The following is a 16,825-nucleotide window of genomic DNA, read 5'->3' on the forward strand; positions in this document are numbered from 1 at the left end:
CCCATCCTCATGGATATTAGTCAGTTCTTAGCCTGCTGAGCCACAACGGGAACTCCTATTTTTATCTCATTCCAACTGGTGAAAGACAATGGAAGGAGGGTTTCTGGGGATCCTAGGTCCTTGTTAGAAAGAGAGGTGGGCCAAAAAGCAAGCCAGCCAGCCTATTTTCCAAGTCTGGGTAGCTCCCAGACCACTTAAGGGCATCTGTTGAGCTAAAGCCTCCCATGCTTTTGGAAATCCTTTCCTATAAGTTGGGTGGTGCCTCCCTGACTACCAGCTGCCTAAAGCTGTGCTCCCTGTTATTGTATTGCCAGGACTCCAAGGAAAGGATACACAAGCCTTTGATAAACAATTATTCAGAAGCTTTCAAAGTCTCCAGCTTTAACTCCTCCCATTCACTCCAAACTCCAGCAGGTGAGTCCCATTCTCTATTCCTGGGGAAGAAGATAATTCCCCATTGTCTACCAGCTGAAGGCTCAGTCCTTCTCTCTATATATCAGTAAGGAAATTTCCAGAGAGTTCCTGCCATGGCTCAGTGGTAATCAACCTGACTAGGATCCGTGAGGATGAGGGTTCGATCCCTGGCCTCGCTCAGTGGGTTAAGGATCTGGCATTTCTGTAAGCTGTGGTGTAGGGCACAGACACAGCTCGGCTCTCATGTTGCTGTGGCCGGCAGCTTCAACTCCAATTCAACCCCTAGTCTGGGAACTTCCATATGCCATGGGTGCAGCCCTAAAAGGACAAAAAAAAGAAATTTCCAGATCTTCACAGCCTTTGTGAGAAAGATCTAAACACGCTGTTGTTACCTAAACTCAAGAAGTTGAGTGTCTGAGAGACAGAGGCCAGACGCCCAGGGGATGCAGTGGAATCAAAACACGAGGGAAGTCTCTAAAACCTGCATTCCTTCACAGGTGTTCAACCCAAATCCCTTTTCTGAAAAATGGAAACCAAATCCCTCGTTCCATTTATCTTCAAGAAAATCAGAGAGAACAGGATCTGACCCGTGAGCCATGTAACATTACTCTCGGCTTGAGCATCTTGCCTTGGCTAGGTGCCCGGGGTTGGTTCATGGAGGGTTAGAGCAGGTCCTGAGAGGTGAGGACTTGGCACCTGTCTTCTCCTTTCTGTCCCATCTCGGTTCTCTCTGCAACCCCCCCACCCAGGACTTGAAACACCAGCTCTTCTCTCTTTCCGAGGGGGATATCGGACATAGAAAAAGTCAGAGAACCTCGGTTTGGGCCTAGACCTTCCCAACGACGTGACTTTGGCCAAGTCCTTCCTCCTGAGCCTTCATTCTCAAAAATCTGTAAAAATGGAGCGTTGATAATCCCAGCATTGGCCCCCCTAAAGCGTTGCTATGAGATGAAATCTGTTAGACAATGCTGTTATAATGCAAATATAAGTCACTGCTGTGCGAAAGTAAGTTACTACTATTTTCAGAACCTCCTCTTTGAATTTAATGTATTCAAGAGGGAGAATCTTAAGTTACTTGTTCTGTTCTGGGTGCATCTGTATTATAAACCTTGTCAGTTATCCTGGACTTTGCCTTAACTAGAGGCATTTTCAGCAGCAGCGGGGGGAGAAAATTATTTCCTTGGGGCTGGAGGGTATTTCTAGCTTACGCTGGCTGGTCAAGTAAACGGCAGTTACTTGACTAAAGTGATGTGGAAAGGGGGTAAAGTTTGCCACACCGAGCCGTGCAGGGTGGGCCCCTTTTCTGCTTCAGGGACTCAGAGGTCTGGTTGTGACTTGGCGGGGCAGCTTTGGGAGGAAGAAGTGGTGGAGGGCCGATGATGGTCAGGCTCTGAGGTTCAGCTATCTTTGTCCCATGACAACCCCCCAACCCTCACAAGGCCCCGGGGATGACTTCTCCCATCATTCGTATACATATTATGTCACTGAGCACTGAGCACTACACTCCAGGATCACTGGGAGTGTAGACTAGAGCAAGGAGAACCTGGTTTTGCCCTCCTGCTGCTTGTAGTTTTAAGAGGAAAATGAGATTAAATAAGTAATGGGATCAGAGAGAAGGTATCCAAGACTGCAGGGGACTTAAAGCCTTGCTCTAAGAAGCAAGGTGGTGTATCCTAGGCTAAGTGCAGAAGGAGGCCTCTTTCTCTTTTCTTTGGCCTTGGCTATGGCATGCTGAAGTTCCTGGACCAGGGACTGAACTGATAACACAGCAGCAACCAGGGCCACAGCAGGGACAATGGTGGATCCTTAACGGGCTGAGCCACCAGGGAACTCCATGGAGGGAGAACTTTTAGAAACTGAAGGATGCACAGACGTTGGTCAGGCCACACACTGGGCAGAGAGGGAGGGTGAGCAGAGAGATCTCAGCAGTAGGGAAGGCCATGGGGGGAGGGAGGGAAGTAGGGGGTGGGGGAGGGAGAGAGGGAGGGGGTCTTTGGGATTTTTCCTCCCTGCTTCATCTTCATGGTCCATGTTGCTATTTTACCTGTGACTCCATCTGGATAAAATGTGGGACACCGATGACCTCTCGGTGGTTTTTCCTTAGCCCCCTCTCCAGCTCTAGCTCAAGATGGCCTAGATGGGGGCAGAAGGACAGAGGAGGGTCATCTAAAGTCTGACCCTAGGCACAAGAGTTTTCATACACAGCAGTCTAGAATAAAATTCCCACACATGTTGATTTCCCTCCTGACCTTGGGCAGCATCAAGAACAAGGCCATGCAAGTAGGGGCGCAGGGGATGGGGATCCTGCTTTTCTTGGTCTACCTTCCCACCCAAGTCTGATGTTGTTTGGGAGGCTTGGGGGGAAGTGGTGGCTTGTTTACAAACCCAGATCCGGTTTTGAAGCTGGGAGGAACATCCTGCTCAATTGCACAATTCGGCTGCGATCCCTATCCTGGGTGCCCTGGCCTGTGGTTGCTCCCATCTCATGCCCAGGTGGGGGTCCTGAAGGGATGAAGACTGGTCAGGGCTACAAGGTCCTTATTCATTTTACATGTGAAGAAATCAATGCCCAGAGAGACCAGATGACCAGGACAAAAAGCACACAGTAACTTAGCTACAAAGCAGGACTAGAATCCATGTTTCTAACGCCACTTGTGTACAATACTTTTATGAGGGGCCTTCACAATTAAGGCGGAAATTTTGTTTTTATATACATTCTCTCCTCTGATACTCTCAGCAGTTCTGTGCGAGAGGCTGGGATCAAGACCCTTATTTTGCAGGTGACAAAACTGAAGCTCTGAGACTGAGCTCCCCAAAGTTAGAAAGTGGACCTTCTAACTCAAAATTCAGTGCATTTCCCACCATGCTCTGTGGTTATGACGATCATACAGTCTCAGGGTTTGCTGATTATCCACCTGTGAACGGCTTGGAGGGTAGATAATGATTACAGAGGAGGGCTTTCAAGGAGTAAATTAGCCATGTTTGAGCATTCTCTCCAGTTCTCCAGCATCCACAGTGCAAATCAAAATCAGCAAGTAGCTGGCCATGCCCTCCTAATTCCTCCCTGAGAATTGCTATCCGAACCTCAAGCCAGTGGCTTGTGTGGGAAAAGCAGCTCCCTGTCTTTAAATCCACACTTAGGGGGCACATGTTTTCTGCTGGGACTCTTGAGGCTTGCTTTTGTAGAGAAGGTTCTCATTAAATATATGTTGAAATAAACAATAATCGAACCATTTGCTGGGTGTTCTGCCTCCAGCCGTGTTCTTCTCATTTTCCCTTGGGGGTTAAATGGGGGCTGACAGGCTTTGCTGTTGGTCTTGGGGGTGGGCTGGGGGACAGGGTGGTCCACAACCTGGTAAGGTGCTACTGACAAGGCAGCTGGTCTAGAGGAGGAGTGAGGGCTGGCAGTGGCTCATTGGCTTTCCCAGAGGATAGGTGATTTGCTTGGCAGGGAGAACTGGGTGTTTCTGTGATTATGTTGAGACGGACAGAAAGGATGGGGGAGAAAGGCAGGGGTGCGAGGAGGTGGGGGACTTCGGGAGCTGAGGCCATGTCCCCAGCAAGTCTGGCATGGGGTGGGAGAGGGAGGGAGAAGGCTGGATTTAGGGAGTCAGCAAAGGCTATCTCTCCTTTGGCAGGTTGTCACCAAGTATGGTGCTACTTAGGGGAAGGTCTGTTAACTGGAGAGGCGGGGGTGGGGGGTGTGGGGGGTTGGGGGGTGTAGGATGAGGAGTATTGTGGGGAACTGAACTGACCATCTTCTCTTCCCTCTAAACCACAGGCTTTCATGAACTCTAGAAGTAGTCTCTCCTTCAGTCCTGTTTCCTCTGTCTCCTCAAAAACCAGGGTGTGAGTCCAGAGCACAGTGAACCATAAAAACAGAGGAGGCCAGAGTAGACAGGGCTTGGCTCTTCCCACAAACCTGCAGAAAAAATACTGACCTTGGGTTTGCCTCTGCAGTTCCAACCACAGTTTTATCTCCTTGTGGTTCAAAGAAGGTCTGGATCTTCAAGCTGCAAGCAGGGATAACTGAAAGTCTTATCCTCCTGACTTTTGAGATGTCTGCCCCTCCCGTTCCCAGTGGCGAGCCTTACCCACCTTGGACTTGCAGCAGGGTTGGCTGTGGGCTGAAGGGACTGGTGTGTGTGTGTCCATTTTAGGGTTGAGGTGGGGTGGCCCAGGGATCAGTCCCCCAGGAGTGGGTCACAAGTAAGCCACTGTGCTGGGAGCTGTGTGTCCTGTGCAGGTATTCCTGTAAGAAACCATTGTGCAACTGTGGGACCTTTCAGGTGTGGCGAGTCCCTTGACAGACGTGCCCTTGCTTTTACTGCCTCTGTGCAGGGTGTATATTTACTATGCTTGGGCAGGGGCAGTTTAGCTTGATCAAGGGCAGTTTTGGTGCCCAGAGTAATTCAAACTATGTGCGTTCCACCATGGGGGCGGGTTCATCTGAACTCTAATGCGCCTGCCGCGTCCTCTGAGCTAATTGTCTCCGGCTTCGGCGCTCCCCTGGAGGTGGGGATGCGGCAGGAGGCGGGGGAGGTGATCGTGTGGCGGGACAGGGCACTGTGCAGTTAGGAAAGCAGACTGGCCGCGGCTGAGGTCGACCTCGAAGCGACGGGGCAGAGGAGGTGAGAACTCCAGGAAGGACGGGCGAGCCCCGCGCGACCCTCGATTGCCGCACGGCTGACGGACAAGGAGGAGCGCCAGCCAGGGGACGCGGCCGCGTGCCGCTCGCTGCCTTGACTTCCCCATCCCCGCGTGGGGGAGGGGCCGCAGCGGAGAAAGTGCGCGAAGGGGCCGCGGCGGCGAGCCTCCCACGTGACGGCGCCGCGCCAGCGGAGCGGGACCCGGCGGCGGCGGGCGCAGCGGGGCGGCCTGGAGCCCCGGGAGCGGCGCGCGCGGCCCCGGCCCGGCCGGCGTCCCGGCCTCGCGCTACACATTCTCTCCTGGCGGCGGCGCCACCTGCGGTCGCGTTCGCCCGAACATGGCGACACGGAGCAGCAGGAGGGAGTCGCGACTCCCCTTCCTTTTCATCCTGATGGCGCTGCTGCTGCCCGGGGCTGTTGGCGAGGTCTGGCCGTACACGCTGCCCGGCAGCCGCGCGCCGGGGCCCCAGGACCGGGGCTTCCTCGTGGTGCGCGGCGACCCGCGCGAGCTGCGGCTGGGGGCGCACGGGGCGCCCCGGGGGGCGGACGAGAAGCCGCTCCGGAGGAAACGGAGCGCTGCCCTGCAGCCCGAGCCCATCCAGGTGTACGGACAGGTGAGCGGCCGCCCCCCCCCCCCCCCCCCCGGCTCCCCTCGGCTCTCTTCTCTCCCTGCGCTGCCGCACCCCCGCATCCATCCTTGGCTGTCGCCTCCCAGGTGCAGGCACCGCTGGGACTTCCCGGCTGGCGTTTGTTTTTTTCCCTTCCTCACTTGAGTACAACCATCAGCGCTTGAATCGCCTTGATCTTTCCTTCTTCCTGTCGATTTTAGCCAAGGATTCCAGGGCACTCGCGGGGTGCACTGCCTGTTTCCCCATGGTGTGTGCTCACCGGTGGAGTTTCTGGCAGGTATCGGAGGGGTGCAGCCTCATTTTACGTGTGGATAAAAACGGGCTTTCTTTAGTGTATCATCAGTTGGCTGCGGAGGCGGCGAGCACCCTGCAGTTGCAGTACATTTACCCAGAACAGTCAGAGGAGGGGGTTTCCACACTTAACATTTTTAACCACCATTAAGGTGGGCAAACCCAAAAGCTTGACTCTGTTGGTACAGTCAAAGCAAGAGGGGTGTGTGTGTGTGTGTGTGTGTGTAAGGGCTAATTTTTTGGGGGGGGGCAAGTAGGGATGGTGAGATTCTATCCATTCCATGCACCACCACCCCCTTCCCCCAAATACTGACTTTGTTTTTGGACAGTAACATCCCACGTGATACTTGGGGATTTGAAAGACTGTAAGAATTTGGTGGGCATTGTTATTCAGTAAGTGATTTATTTCTATCCAGGCAATGGGTTTATTAGATCATAAGTAATATGAATTTCACTTTTATGGCCGGACTTACTGCCGGCAATTGCAGACTGGTTTGTGGGTTAGTATCAGCATTGGCGAAATTAATTTGACTGTGTTATTGCCTCAGGAGACTGCCAGCTCTGTGGTTGAGATTGACATCAGCAAAACTAGAAAGTGGGGGCACCAGTGGAGGTGGTGAGTTACACATTTCTAGAATCAAAACGTTCCTTTTAGAGTAGAAAAAAAAAAAATTAGCCTGAGGTTCTGTGTCTGCTCACTGATTTTCCATTAGCCATTTCTTCAGGAAATATACAGAGTTAAATGTTCAACCCTTGGAGCCACGAAGAAGAACATTATAAACCATCTTAGCCTATTGTGTCATTTTGTTGATGAAGCCACCAAAGCTGGGAAAGGTGAAGTGGCCAGCCCAAGGTCATGTGGGGCAGAGTTGCTTGCTCTTTAGGTTTTGTCTGCATTGTCTCAGCGACCTTTAAGGGATCAAATAGTGGCTCTCCCTTTATACAGTGCTTTTTCAGTAACTCCTTTCTGAAATAAAATGTATATGGTAAGGGAGGGGGTAGGAATGGAGGCGAGGGGATGCGAGCTTTTGACTTCCATCTATCATCACCCCTTGGGCAAGTGTGTATGCTAGGGGGCATGCAACTGCTGGTGGGCATGGGCTGCTGGAGCCTGCCTGTTTGGCTCCCTCGTGGGTCCAGATCCTTGTTTCCCTCCCCACCCCCATCTGAAACTTCTTTTTTGTATTGTTGAAAGAAGTCAGCAAGGTCCTTGCTCTCCACAGGGACTCCAGCATCCTGATGGAGGCTGGGGGAGGGAGGAAGAGAGGCTCCCTTGTTTGTCGAGTCTCCCCAGTCAGCCCAGCTCTGCTTGGGTTTGAGTCAGCTTTCTGGGGGCTGGGGGTGGGGAGCAGCAGAGACGATCCCTTCCAGGGCTCAGGTCCGTCCCAACTATAGGCTGCTTGAAAATATGCAAGAAAAAATGCACACAGGTGTCATTTCTTCCTTGGGTCAGGTTTGCAAAAGGTCCTGGGGATTTGGGGCCAGTTGAAGATGAACTGTGTTCTCCGTGAAAAAACCCCTCAGCTTTTATATTTCTGGGACAGCCAGAAATTGGGTTGAATTGAGTTCGGTTCCTTGGAAGGTTAGAGTTGGACTCATAATGAGGAATTCCTACCACCGGTGAGGACACTGAGCAGTGGTTTTCTTCTGTAAGGCTGCCCCTCTGTGCCATTGTTCTCAGTTGCCCTGAGGTTAATGAAAGTGGGATTAACTTGAATCTGTAAGGATTTGAGATGGATAGAAGGAAGGACTTCCTGGTCCTGGGCTTTCTGCCACAAGCCCTGTCTGGTGCAGACCTTTCAGACTGCAAACACAGAAATCAGTGGCTGAAAGTGTTTGACTGGTCCTTCTTGGAGCTCTGGAGGGCCTCCCATCCTTTTGAAATGATCTTTCTAGCGAAGGTGACCATTTGCCTCTCTTTTCCTGGGGACAGACTTGTTGTATATGTTGTCCCTGTTGGTTATGAGAAGTACTGTGTTCACCTGCAATGATGTCAGGATGCAGACTCTAAATTATATGACCGTTCTGCTTCTAGCCCTAAGCCAGTTTCCCACTTTATATTCCCCTCAACCCCCACCCTTTAACTTTTAAATGCAAGGAATTGCAATGTTTTCCTTTAGTGTCCCTTGAATTCAGTGTGATTCTGTATAGAGATGGGGGTGCCGATAGTGGGGGAAGGTTTTCATCCCTGTTTTCAGAAAGCCTATAATCTGAGGAGGTGATGAAGCAGGTGCAAAGACAGGCATGTCAACGTATGGACAGGAAATGAGGAAACCCGCGCACTATAGAACCAGCCGCAGGTCTTCAGTGGGGTGGGAGTGGGTTGTCTGCCATGGGAGGCATGGGAGATGAAGGGATAAAGGGTCGGTGGGCTCAGACACTCTGCAGCTCCCCGCTCTCCGACTTTGAGTGAGGTTAAGAGGATGCCTGGCAGCACAGATTAGGGCTGGAAGCAGAAGCTGCCTGAAGGAAGAAGCCCCAGGGGTGATGTTCAGGCCACCAGCTTCAGGGAGGGGGAGCAGAAGGGCTTTTGCATCTGAGAAAGAGCCCTGGGTTGGAGTCAGTGCCGGTTCTTTTTCCCTGGCTCTGCTAACCTATGGAGTAGGCTAGACTTAGCTGCATCCCCTCTAAAAAAGGCCAGGTCCCAGAAAGGGGTTTTCATCATTTTTGCTACACCGAATTTCTTCTGGTTTTGTGTCAGCTCCGTGCCTCCGGGCCACCTGCTTTTTCCTCTGCCTCAAATGGTCTTCCCCTGCTTCTGCCTCTGCCTGCAAAACCCCCATTCCATTCCTCAGCATCCAAGGAATACCTCTCAGTATTTATTCCCTCTCAGTATTTATGCCTCAAATGGTCTTCCCCTGCTTCTGCCTCTGCCTGCAAAACCCCCATTCCATTCCTCAGCATCCAAGGAATACCTCTCAGTATTTATTCCCAGGCTCTGATGGGAAGAGTTCTCAAAAACTTGGTTATAGCCCTTACTGCCTTGTGTTCTAATTGCTTGTTTACCTGTTTCGTCTCCCTGTTTGCCTCTTGGATCAAGTCTCTTCTCTGTGTCCCTAGCACTTGGGAGGCCCTTAATGAATATTTGTGGCCTGACTGCTCATCTGGAAGAAGAGAGGCCTGAGGGGTAGGAAGTCCCTCCAAGTTATAGAAAAGGAATATATGAGGAGGACTGTGGCGAGCTCACAGACAGAGTGCAGATGAGTTGGTTCAGGATGTGGGTCGTGGAACCCTGATTTTCCTGTGCTGTTCTGAGGTTTATTTTGAACGAAGAGCTGGGATTCTTTTGTACAGAATGCTCCCTTTTAGGGCTGTGGTGGTATTGCTAATGGTTATTGTTTTGGGGAAAAATCCTTTGGAATGAAGCGCAAAGCCTAACAGGATTTACAGGTTTATTTTCCTTCCAATGAGATCTCTCTTCATAATTCCTGCTTTTTAGAGGCCAGGGAGTATTCAGTGTCCTGATTTGAAACTGAAAATAAAGTGTCTATTACAGCACAATCCCCCACACAAAGAGCGTCCTTTGGGGGTGGAAGACGGTTTAGCTTTAGATCTCTTTGGGGCAGATTCGCGTCCGATACACTTGCTTGGAAAAGAATTGGCTGGTTGATTCTGAAGTTAGGACATTTGACCTGTATGCTTCCAAAAGACGAGAAGGCAGAGCATTTGAGGTTTCAGGTAGACTTCTATGTAGGTGAAGGGTTGCTTGGCATGTTGGGTTGGCTTGATAAAGGTGTGACCTTGAAAAACTTCCTCCTCTTGCTTGGCCTCGGGCACAGTTCTTGGCTCTGTCTCTGGCCACTATTTAATAGCATCTTGGTGGGGTGTGGTGGGTGGAGCTTTGAGAAGTGGACAGGGTGGGAGGAGCAGGACACAGGGAAGAGGAGTGAGGAGATGGAGCATGAAAGGGAGGATATGAAAAGCCATCCAATCTGTTTATCTAGGTTTCAGTAAATAATACATGTTTATAAAACAATATTTGTACGAAAGATATGTACTGAGAAGTACATTTCCGTCCCTCATGGGTCCTCATTCATTCAGTGTCCCTTCCCAGATGACAGCCACGGTCATCAGGTTTTTGTATGTCCTTTCAAAAATGGTCCACACGTGTCTATGCCATGTGTGGGCATACATTTTGAAACTTGAAGTGGCTTTCTGTTATCATCGTCCCTGATATCATGAATAGTGAAATTAACTCTGGCTCCAAAATATCTGTATGGTGTTATGACTGTCAGTTGGAAGGGTGTTACCCGAAGTGTCACAGTATAAAATAGATTGCTACTTTTCCCAGACCAGGGGAGAAATATCATTTTCTTTGAGGGTTCCTGCAGGTTCTCTTGGTAGTTGGAAAGGTACCCCAAAGATGTAGAGCCCAGGTTTGTGAGAACATTAGAATATAGAGGTCACGGATCTTTGTTTGCACGCCTGTTCCTTTCGAGAATGTTTTCTTTATATTCTGTAAAATGGAGTGAATAGTACGCGTAAGAAATTGCTTTGAGACCTAATGGCAACTAACATCCTACAGCAAAAGGTGGATGTTGTAGGAACATATTGCATGGTCGTATGTTGGTCTTTTCCTCTTGAGGGATGACAGTCCTCTTTGTATTGTGGTTGTTTAATCCCAGGCTTTAGAGATCGATAGAGCCAGTCTTGCACTGTCCACTGTAATGAATAGGCATAGGAACATACAAATAACCTGGAGAGCAGGAAATCTAAAAACTAACCTATTTGCCTTTGTTATGTATTTATTTAGTCTTTTTATTTTTTGGCCACGCCTGCAGCACGTGGAAGTTCCAGGGCCAGGGATTGAATCCATGCCTTAGCCGTGACCCAAGCTGGCAGCGACAATGGGGGATCCTTAACACTGCTGAGCCACCAAGGAACGTCTAGCCTTTTTTTTTTTTAAAGCATCAGTTTACCTTCCTCATTAAATTTTGCTTAGGTGAATGTTAAAATGAGTTTGTATCCTTTGGGCAGCTGATATGCAAAATGGCTGGCATAAGTGTGTTAGCGAAAGCCAGTGTGGAGTTTAGAGTTTTTGACAATAATTCAGACCATTTGAGAGTTCACTGCATAGAAATATATTAAAGCAGAGGGGTCTGGGCTACGTGGCTGAGGCATTCATTTTCTTTGTTGAGCACAGAACCTTCTGTGCATTGTACACCCGAGTCCACTGGCACATGGCATATTCAGTCCAGCCACGTAGATGCAAAAATCAATTTCCCTCAGTTTAAAATGAGCCGCAGTTAATTTCGACCTAATTTATTGGTTTATCGACCTGTGAACCTTGGGCCTTGGAAGAGGCAGCCTTGGCAGCCTTCTGGCATCGAAGTGGATGATGATCCTATAAATCAGAGGAGGCAGATGGGCTGCTGCTCACCATCAAGATTTGGGTTCCATCCTATGTCACTGGGAGACCCTTAGTTGTTTTGTATTGTAGCACGAGGAATGCTTTGTGCATTTTGGGATGGGTTCCATATAAATAGGACTTTGTAACAATCATGACTCCAATAGGCAGTTAAAAGTAATTACAAAATTCTGTTATCTATTAGGCAATTTTGTTTGTTTGATTTTTTTTTTCCCCCTTTTTTGGCTGCCCCATGGCCTATGGAGTTCCTGGGCCAGGGATCTGATCCGAGCCACAGTCTCAACCTAAGCCAAAGCTGTGGCGACGCTGGATCCTTAACCCTCTGTGCTGGGCTAGGGATTGAACCTGCGTCCCAGTGTTCCTAAGACACCCCTGATCCTGCTGCAGCACAGTGGGAACTCCTGATTTTTTTTTTTTTGGTAATATCCATGTAGTAATGATAACATCCATGGTCATGTCATTGCTATTGGCCAGGAACCGGAAGAGCCTGTCTTCTTGGCCTCATGACAGGTCTCTGCTGGATCTTCCTGCGACAATGGGAATATTCTGTATCTGTGCCGGTCCATGGGTCCACTAGCCATCTGTGGCAGCTGAGCACTTGAAATGTGCCTGATATGGCCGAAGAACTGAATTTATTTCCTTTCATTGAATTTTAATCAACTTACATTTAAGTTTAAATGGCCACACGTGGCCCGTGGACATAGCTTTAAGGGGTTTGCCTGGCAGTGGCTGCTCCACCCAGGAGAGGAGCCCTGGCTACCGCAAGGCCTGCCTTTGTTTCTACCACAAACAGGGGAGGGAAAGCGAGGGTTTGAAGGCTGCTGTCTGAACCCCAGGTTTTGGCGGCTGCTGGCTGCGGGGTTGAGTGGCGGGAGTCCATGGCCTTTCTTTCCTGGGCACGGTTGCATCAGGGGGTTGGGGAGGAGGCCGGGGGTGCCCCGTTCATCTTAGTGGCCGTTTCTGCAGAGCTGTCCCCTCCCATCGGGGACTTGGGCCTAAAGACTGACCTCTGTGCCTTTGCTTTTGACCTGACCTTGTGCAGACAGCCCACCTGTCCGGGGCGTGTGGTGGGCAGATCCCTTACATCTGTTTAGTCAGGAAGGGCCATCTTCCTACCCTGCCCTTCGCTTCCCATTCATTGTCTTAGCTCGCCACAGTTGGGGCTGCCTTCCGTCCCTGTAGCCCTGCAGGCTGGCATGAAGACAGACAGTGGAGGGCGGGTGGTCTTCACCAGGGCCTGGGCACCCCCCCCCGCCCCCGCCTTCCTGCTGGCCCCCTGACCCTGCATGCCGCTGCTGTCTCTGCCGCTGCGGGTGCTCAGCTCGGCAGTCGGGACCCTTCATGATGATTTATCTCCAGCCCCCTGAATGAGATTAAAAACTCAGCTACGGATGCTCAGAAAGGCCGGCTGATGTGATTATGTCCCAAATCGGAGTGGCAGACAAGGGCAATAAAAAGATGTGCTTATATCATCCATGTTTTGTGCTGTGTGGGGGAACCGGTGGTTTATTATTCCCCTCCCTCCTTTTAAAATTTTTAAATGAGGAAGGTAGCCAATATTGCTTCTTTTATTTAGAGAAGAGGCTAGCCTGTTGCGTAGAAACCGTCTGCTCTCAAGTAACTGGATCCAAGGGGGGACGGTGGCTAGGGTGGTTCTTACATAAAATAAACGAGGGCGTGAGCCCATGGACAGGCCCAGAACAGGGATTTTGACATGTTAAATTGGTACTGAGGTGAGAGCTGTTCTACTTTGATGGGCTGGGAGCTGAATAGTGTCATGATGAGACTTTTCACAGGGTGAAACCTCTGTGCCCAGAAGCAATTGGGATTAGCCTAGACAAACTGCTGGCACTTGGAGGCCTGGGGTTAAAAACAACCTTGGGAAAAAGACTAATTTAATTTAGGGACTGTTTCAGTGGGGAGCCTCCGGTGGGTGTCTGTGAGATGAGCCATCTATGGGACAGGGGCCCGGATAGTAAAGGACCCTGTTCCTGTTACCCCAGAGGATTCAGGGAAGACAGTTCCACATGGGTCTACCCCAGGGATGTGGGGAGAAGGCCTGCCCCAGGATCCCTGTGGAGGAAGCGGATGATGGCGGCTGGGCGTGTGGACTGAGGATGGAGGTGGGTGAGTGGCCTGGGAAACTGGGGCAGTGTTTGGAAGAGACTTGAAATGTTTTAAGCCTCTGCTCAATTAATTGAGTAACATGAGACTGTGTACCTATAACTTAGCTCATCTGTATATATTTAGTTCCCTGGAGTTCTCTCACTGCGTAGTTCTTAAAAAAGCCATGTGCTAACTGAGCACGTGGTTTGCTGGATTTGGCCAGGGGTGCTGCTGCTGCAGGCGAGGCAGGGGTTACTGCAGAAACTAGGCCTCGGATCTTTAGAGGAGAAGTCAGGAGTGGAGGTGGAGTGCTGGATGGAGGTGAAGAGCTATCGTCACAGGCCTGGGGAGTTAAGCTGGCAGGGGGCGCCTGAGGGGCTTCCGCCGACCCCCCTAGTAGAAGAGGCATTGAACATCTTGTGGGTGGAGGTCAGCCCTGCAGTGGGGTTTGCGGTGCCCTCCAGTCCACTGGCTCCTCTCACAGGGTGGCACAGAACCCACTGGGAAGGGGAGGTCATGGAGGTCATGAGTGTTTGGTTCTGGGATGTCATGTAAATGCTTTCCCCTTGGGGCGGGGAATGTGCTAGAAATCGAAACCACATCTGTGTTGGAGCCTTGGGAACTGGAGCTTGGGTTTCTCCAGGTTTTGGATCCTGGGTGTGGAGGGAGGGGAAAGCTGCCTGAGCACAGGGTGTGGCCATGACCAACCTTAGAACTTGACCTGGATGTGCCATGTTTCGTCACTGTGAACCCATTGTTCCTTCCTGCTCTTGGGCCACAGTGGTCCAGTCCTGCTGATGTTCATGGTAGTTTTTTATGCACAGCCGTTTTGTGAAGGATGGTTTATTTTGGTATAAAGATGAGAGTGCTAACACGAGGCAAGTCTTTAGCCTTTTGAAGTTTATGAAATATACCCATGGATGACGTCTCATTTGATTTTAATCGTGGTCCTATAAAATTGGGTAGGTAGGACTTATTATTTTCATTTCACATTTGAATGTCTTGAGGTTCAGAAAGGTGAAGGGACGTACCTGCAGATTTGCAGCTAGTAAATCGAGGAGACCAAGACTCAAACCCACACCTCTGACTTGTTTGAAATTACTGTGGCACCTTTGCCTCTTGCAGGTATTCCAGTGAAAGCTTTGCTTTCGGCCAGGGGTCTGGTGGCTGGGATCACTGTTCCCCTTTCTAAACCTAGAGATTGATCTCCTATAATTTCACCCTTTCCTTGACTCTCCTGGCTACACGAGTTTTCTTTTTCTTTTTTGTTTGCTTTTTAGAGCTGCACCCTCGGCATGTGGAAGTTCCCAGGCTAGGGATCAAATGGGAGCTACAGTTGCCAGCCTACACCACAGCCATGGCAACTCAGGATCTGAGCTACATCTGCTACCTGCACCACAGCGAACGGCAATGCTGGATCTTTAACCCACTGATTGAAGCCTGGGATTGAACCCTCGTCCTCATAGGTACTGGTTGGGTTCATTACCGCTGAGCCACAACAGGAACTCTACTACTTTTAACTTTTTTTCCCTTGGTTGCTCTTGTGGTATGTGCAAGTTCCTGGGCCAGGGATCAAACTGGTGCCACAGCAGTGACAATGCCAGATCCTTGACTGGTAGGCCACCAGGGAACACATCTTTTTTTTTTTTCTCTTCTTTTAACTTTTCAGATTTGTCAAGTCCAGAGGGCCTTCTTGTTCCTGGCTTTCGCTCTGTTCTTGCTTTTGATCTCTCTTTTGTTTGTTCCCTGTCCCTGTTGCCCAGACCCCTCCCTCTTCATCTTGATGGTACCCGGGGGTCAGGTCTCCAGTGTAGCCCTGCATGTGGTTTCACCACCCTCTGCCCTTTTAACAAGTGTAAGCAGCATTCATGGCATCAGTTATTTGATGTTTGTTTCCCCTACTGATTTAAGAGCCATGAGGCAGGATCTGGAAGTCTGCTCTCTCCCCAACATCTAGTGCGGCATCTGATACATAGTAAATGCTTGATAAATATTTATTGAATGAATGCAGTGGGGGCTGTTGATGGAGAGCCAAAGTGGAGATTCTGGGCCCACCCTAAAGAGCTCACAGCAATAGCTTTGGGTTGAGAGGTGAATCCTCATTTCAGCGTGTTCAGCAGCCAGTAAACCCTGGTGAGCGGCTTGCTGTGCTCTTGGTGCTGTGTGCCCTGCTCTGGGGCCTGGGTTTCATAGCAGTGTGGAGACACCACCTCTAGATCTTTCTGCGGGTTTAACCTCATCTCCAAGGTGTGGAGGATGGTTAAATGTTCCCTGAGGTTCCTTCTTGTCAGCTGGTAAATGAGGGGGTGATTATTTTCACAACGAAGAGATTGTTCACAGGTTCTCTTTTATAGGCAGCCCTTCCGGAACAGCAAAGCATGCTATTTGCTAGATCACAAAGTGGCGTTCCCTAGGAGTGGGTGGCAGATCACGGTCAATGGTGGATGGATCCTACTTCCCAAAGATGAGTTAGAACTGATGTCTGTCTCCAGGGACCTAGAGATTATCATGCTAAGTGAAGTAAGTCAGAAAGATCAAGAAGAGAAAGACACATACTGTATGATAACACATATGTGGAATCTAAAATTCAACACGAACAGACCTATCTATGGAACAGAGACAGACTCACAGACATAGAGAACAGACTTGTGGTTGCCAAGGGGAAGGGGGTTGCGGGGAGGGAAGGATGGGGAGTTTGGGTTTAGCAGATGCAAATTAGTGTATAGGGTGGACAGACAATGAGGTCCTACTGTATAGCACAGGGAGCTATACAATAGTTCCTGTGAAAATGTAAAAGAATATGAAAAAGTATATATTTTATATATGTGCATACTTTAGGTATACACACACACACATAACGGAATCACTCTGCTGTATGGCAGAAATTAACACAACATTGTAAATCAAGTACACCTCAAAAATTTTAAGAAAAGAACTAAAGTCTCTGAATTGATACGGTAAGGCAGGAAGAGACATATAAATAAATCTAAAGAGAACTCTTGACTCTGATTAGGGAGATTTTAGTGAAATGCCAAGTTTTTCAGTCTGAGGTCATTCTCCCTTTGTTTTCTCATCTGTAAAATGGGCAGCCTGCATTTATCAGCCCAGTAGTTAACGAGTTCTGTGGGTGAAGCTGAAGCGTCATTGAGAAAAGTCAAATGAGAACAAAGCATCTCTACAGGGAGTTCGTAAACTAGATTTCAGTGCTCTTTCTGAGGTGGAGCATCCAGGGAAGAAAATGAGCTTACTAAATATAGTGGGAACACAGGCTTGAAAGGGGACACAGAGGGGCGATTTGCATAACCTGCATTTAGGTCGTGCAAAGGGATGGTTTGAGAAACCTTGTTGTTCTTGGACCTCGGGAGTCC

The 16,825-nt window shown here is 49.7% G+C and overlaps 1 protein-coding gene across 4 annotated transcripts in view; it reads left to right on the forward strand.

Moving 5' to 3' along the window:
• Positions 1-5,257: 5,257 nt before the first annotated feature.
• SORL1 (sortilin related receptor 1) overlaps positions 5,258-16,825 on the forward strand; it is a 166,799-nt gene continuing 155,231 nt past the window's right edge. For all 4 annotated transcript variants that reach the window (XM_047753214.1, XM_047753215.1, XM_047753216.1 and 1 more), the window contains exon 1: positions 5,258-5,677. In XM_047753214.1, the coding sequence (XP_047609170.1) occupies positions 5,402-5,677 (276 nt within the window). In that variant the 5' untranslated portion in view covers positions 5,258-5,401. The remainder of the gene's footprint in view (positions 5,678-16,825) is intronic.

The sequence above is a fragment of the Phacochoerus africanus genome, chromosome 11, assembly GCF_016906955.1.
Source record: "Phacochoerus africanus isolate WHEZ1 chromosome 11, ROS_Pafr_v1, whole genome shotgun sequence".
Classification (NCBI taxonomy): Eukaryota; Metazoa; Chordata; class Mammalia; order Artiodactyla; family Suidae; genus Phacochoerus; species Phacochoerus africanus.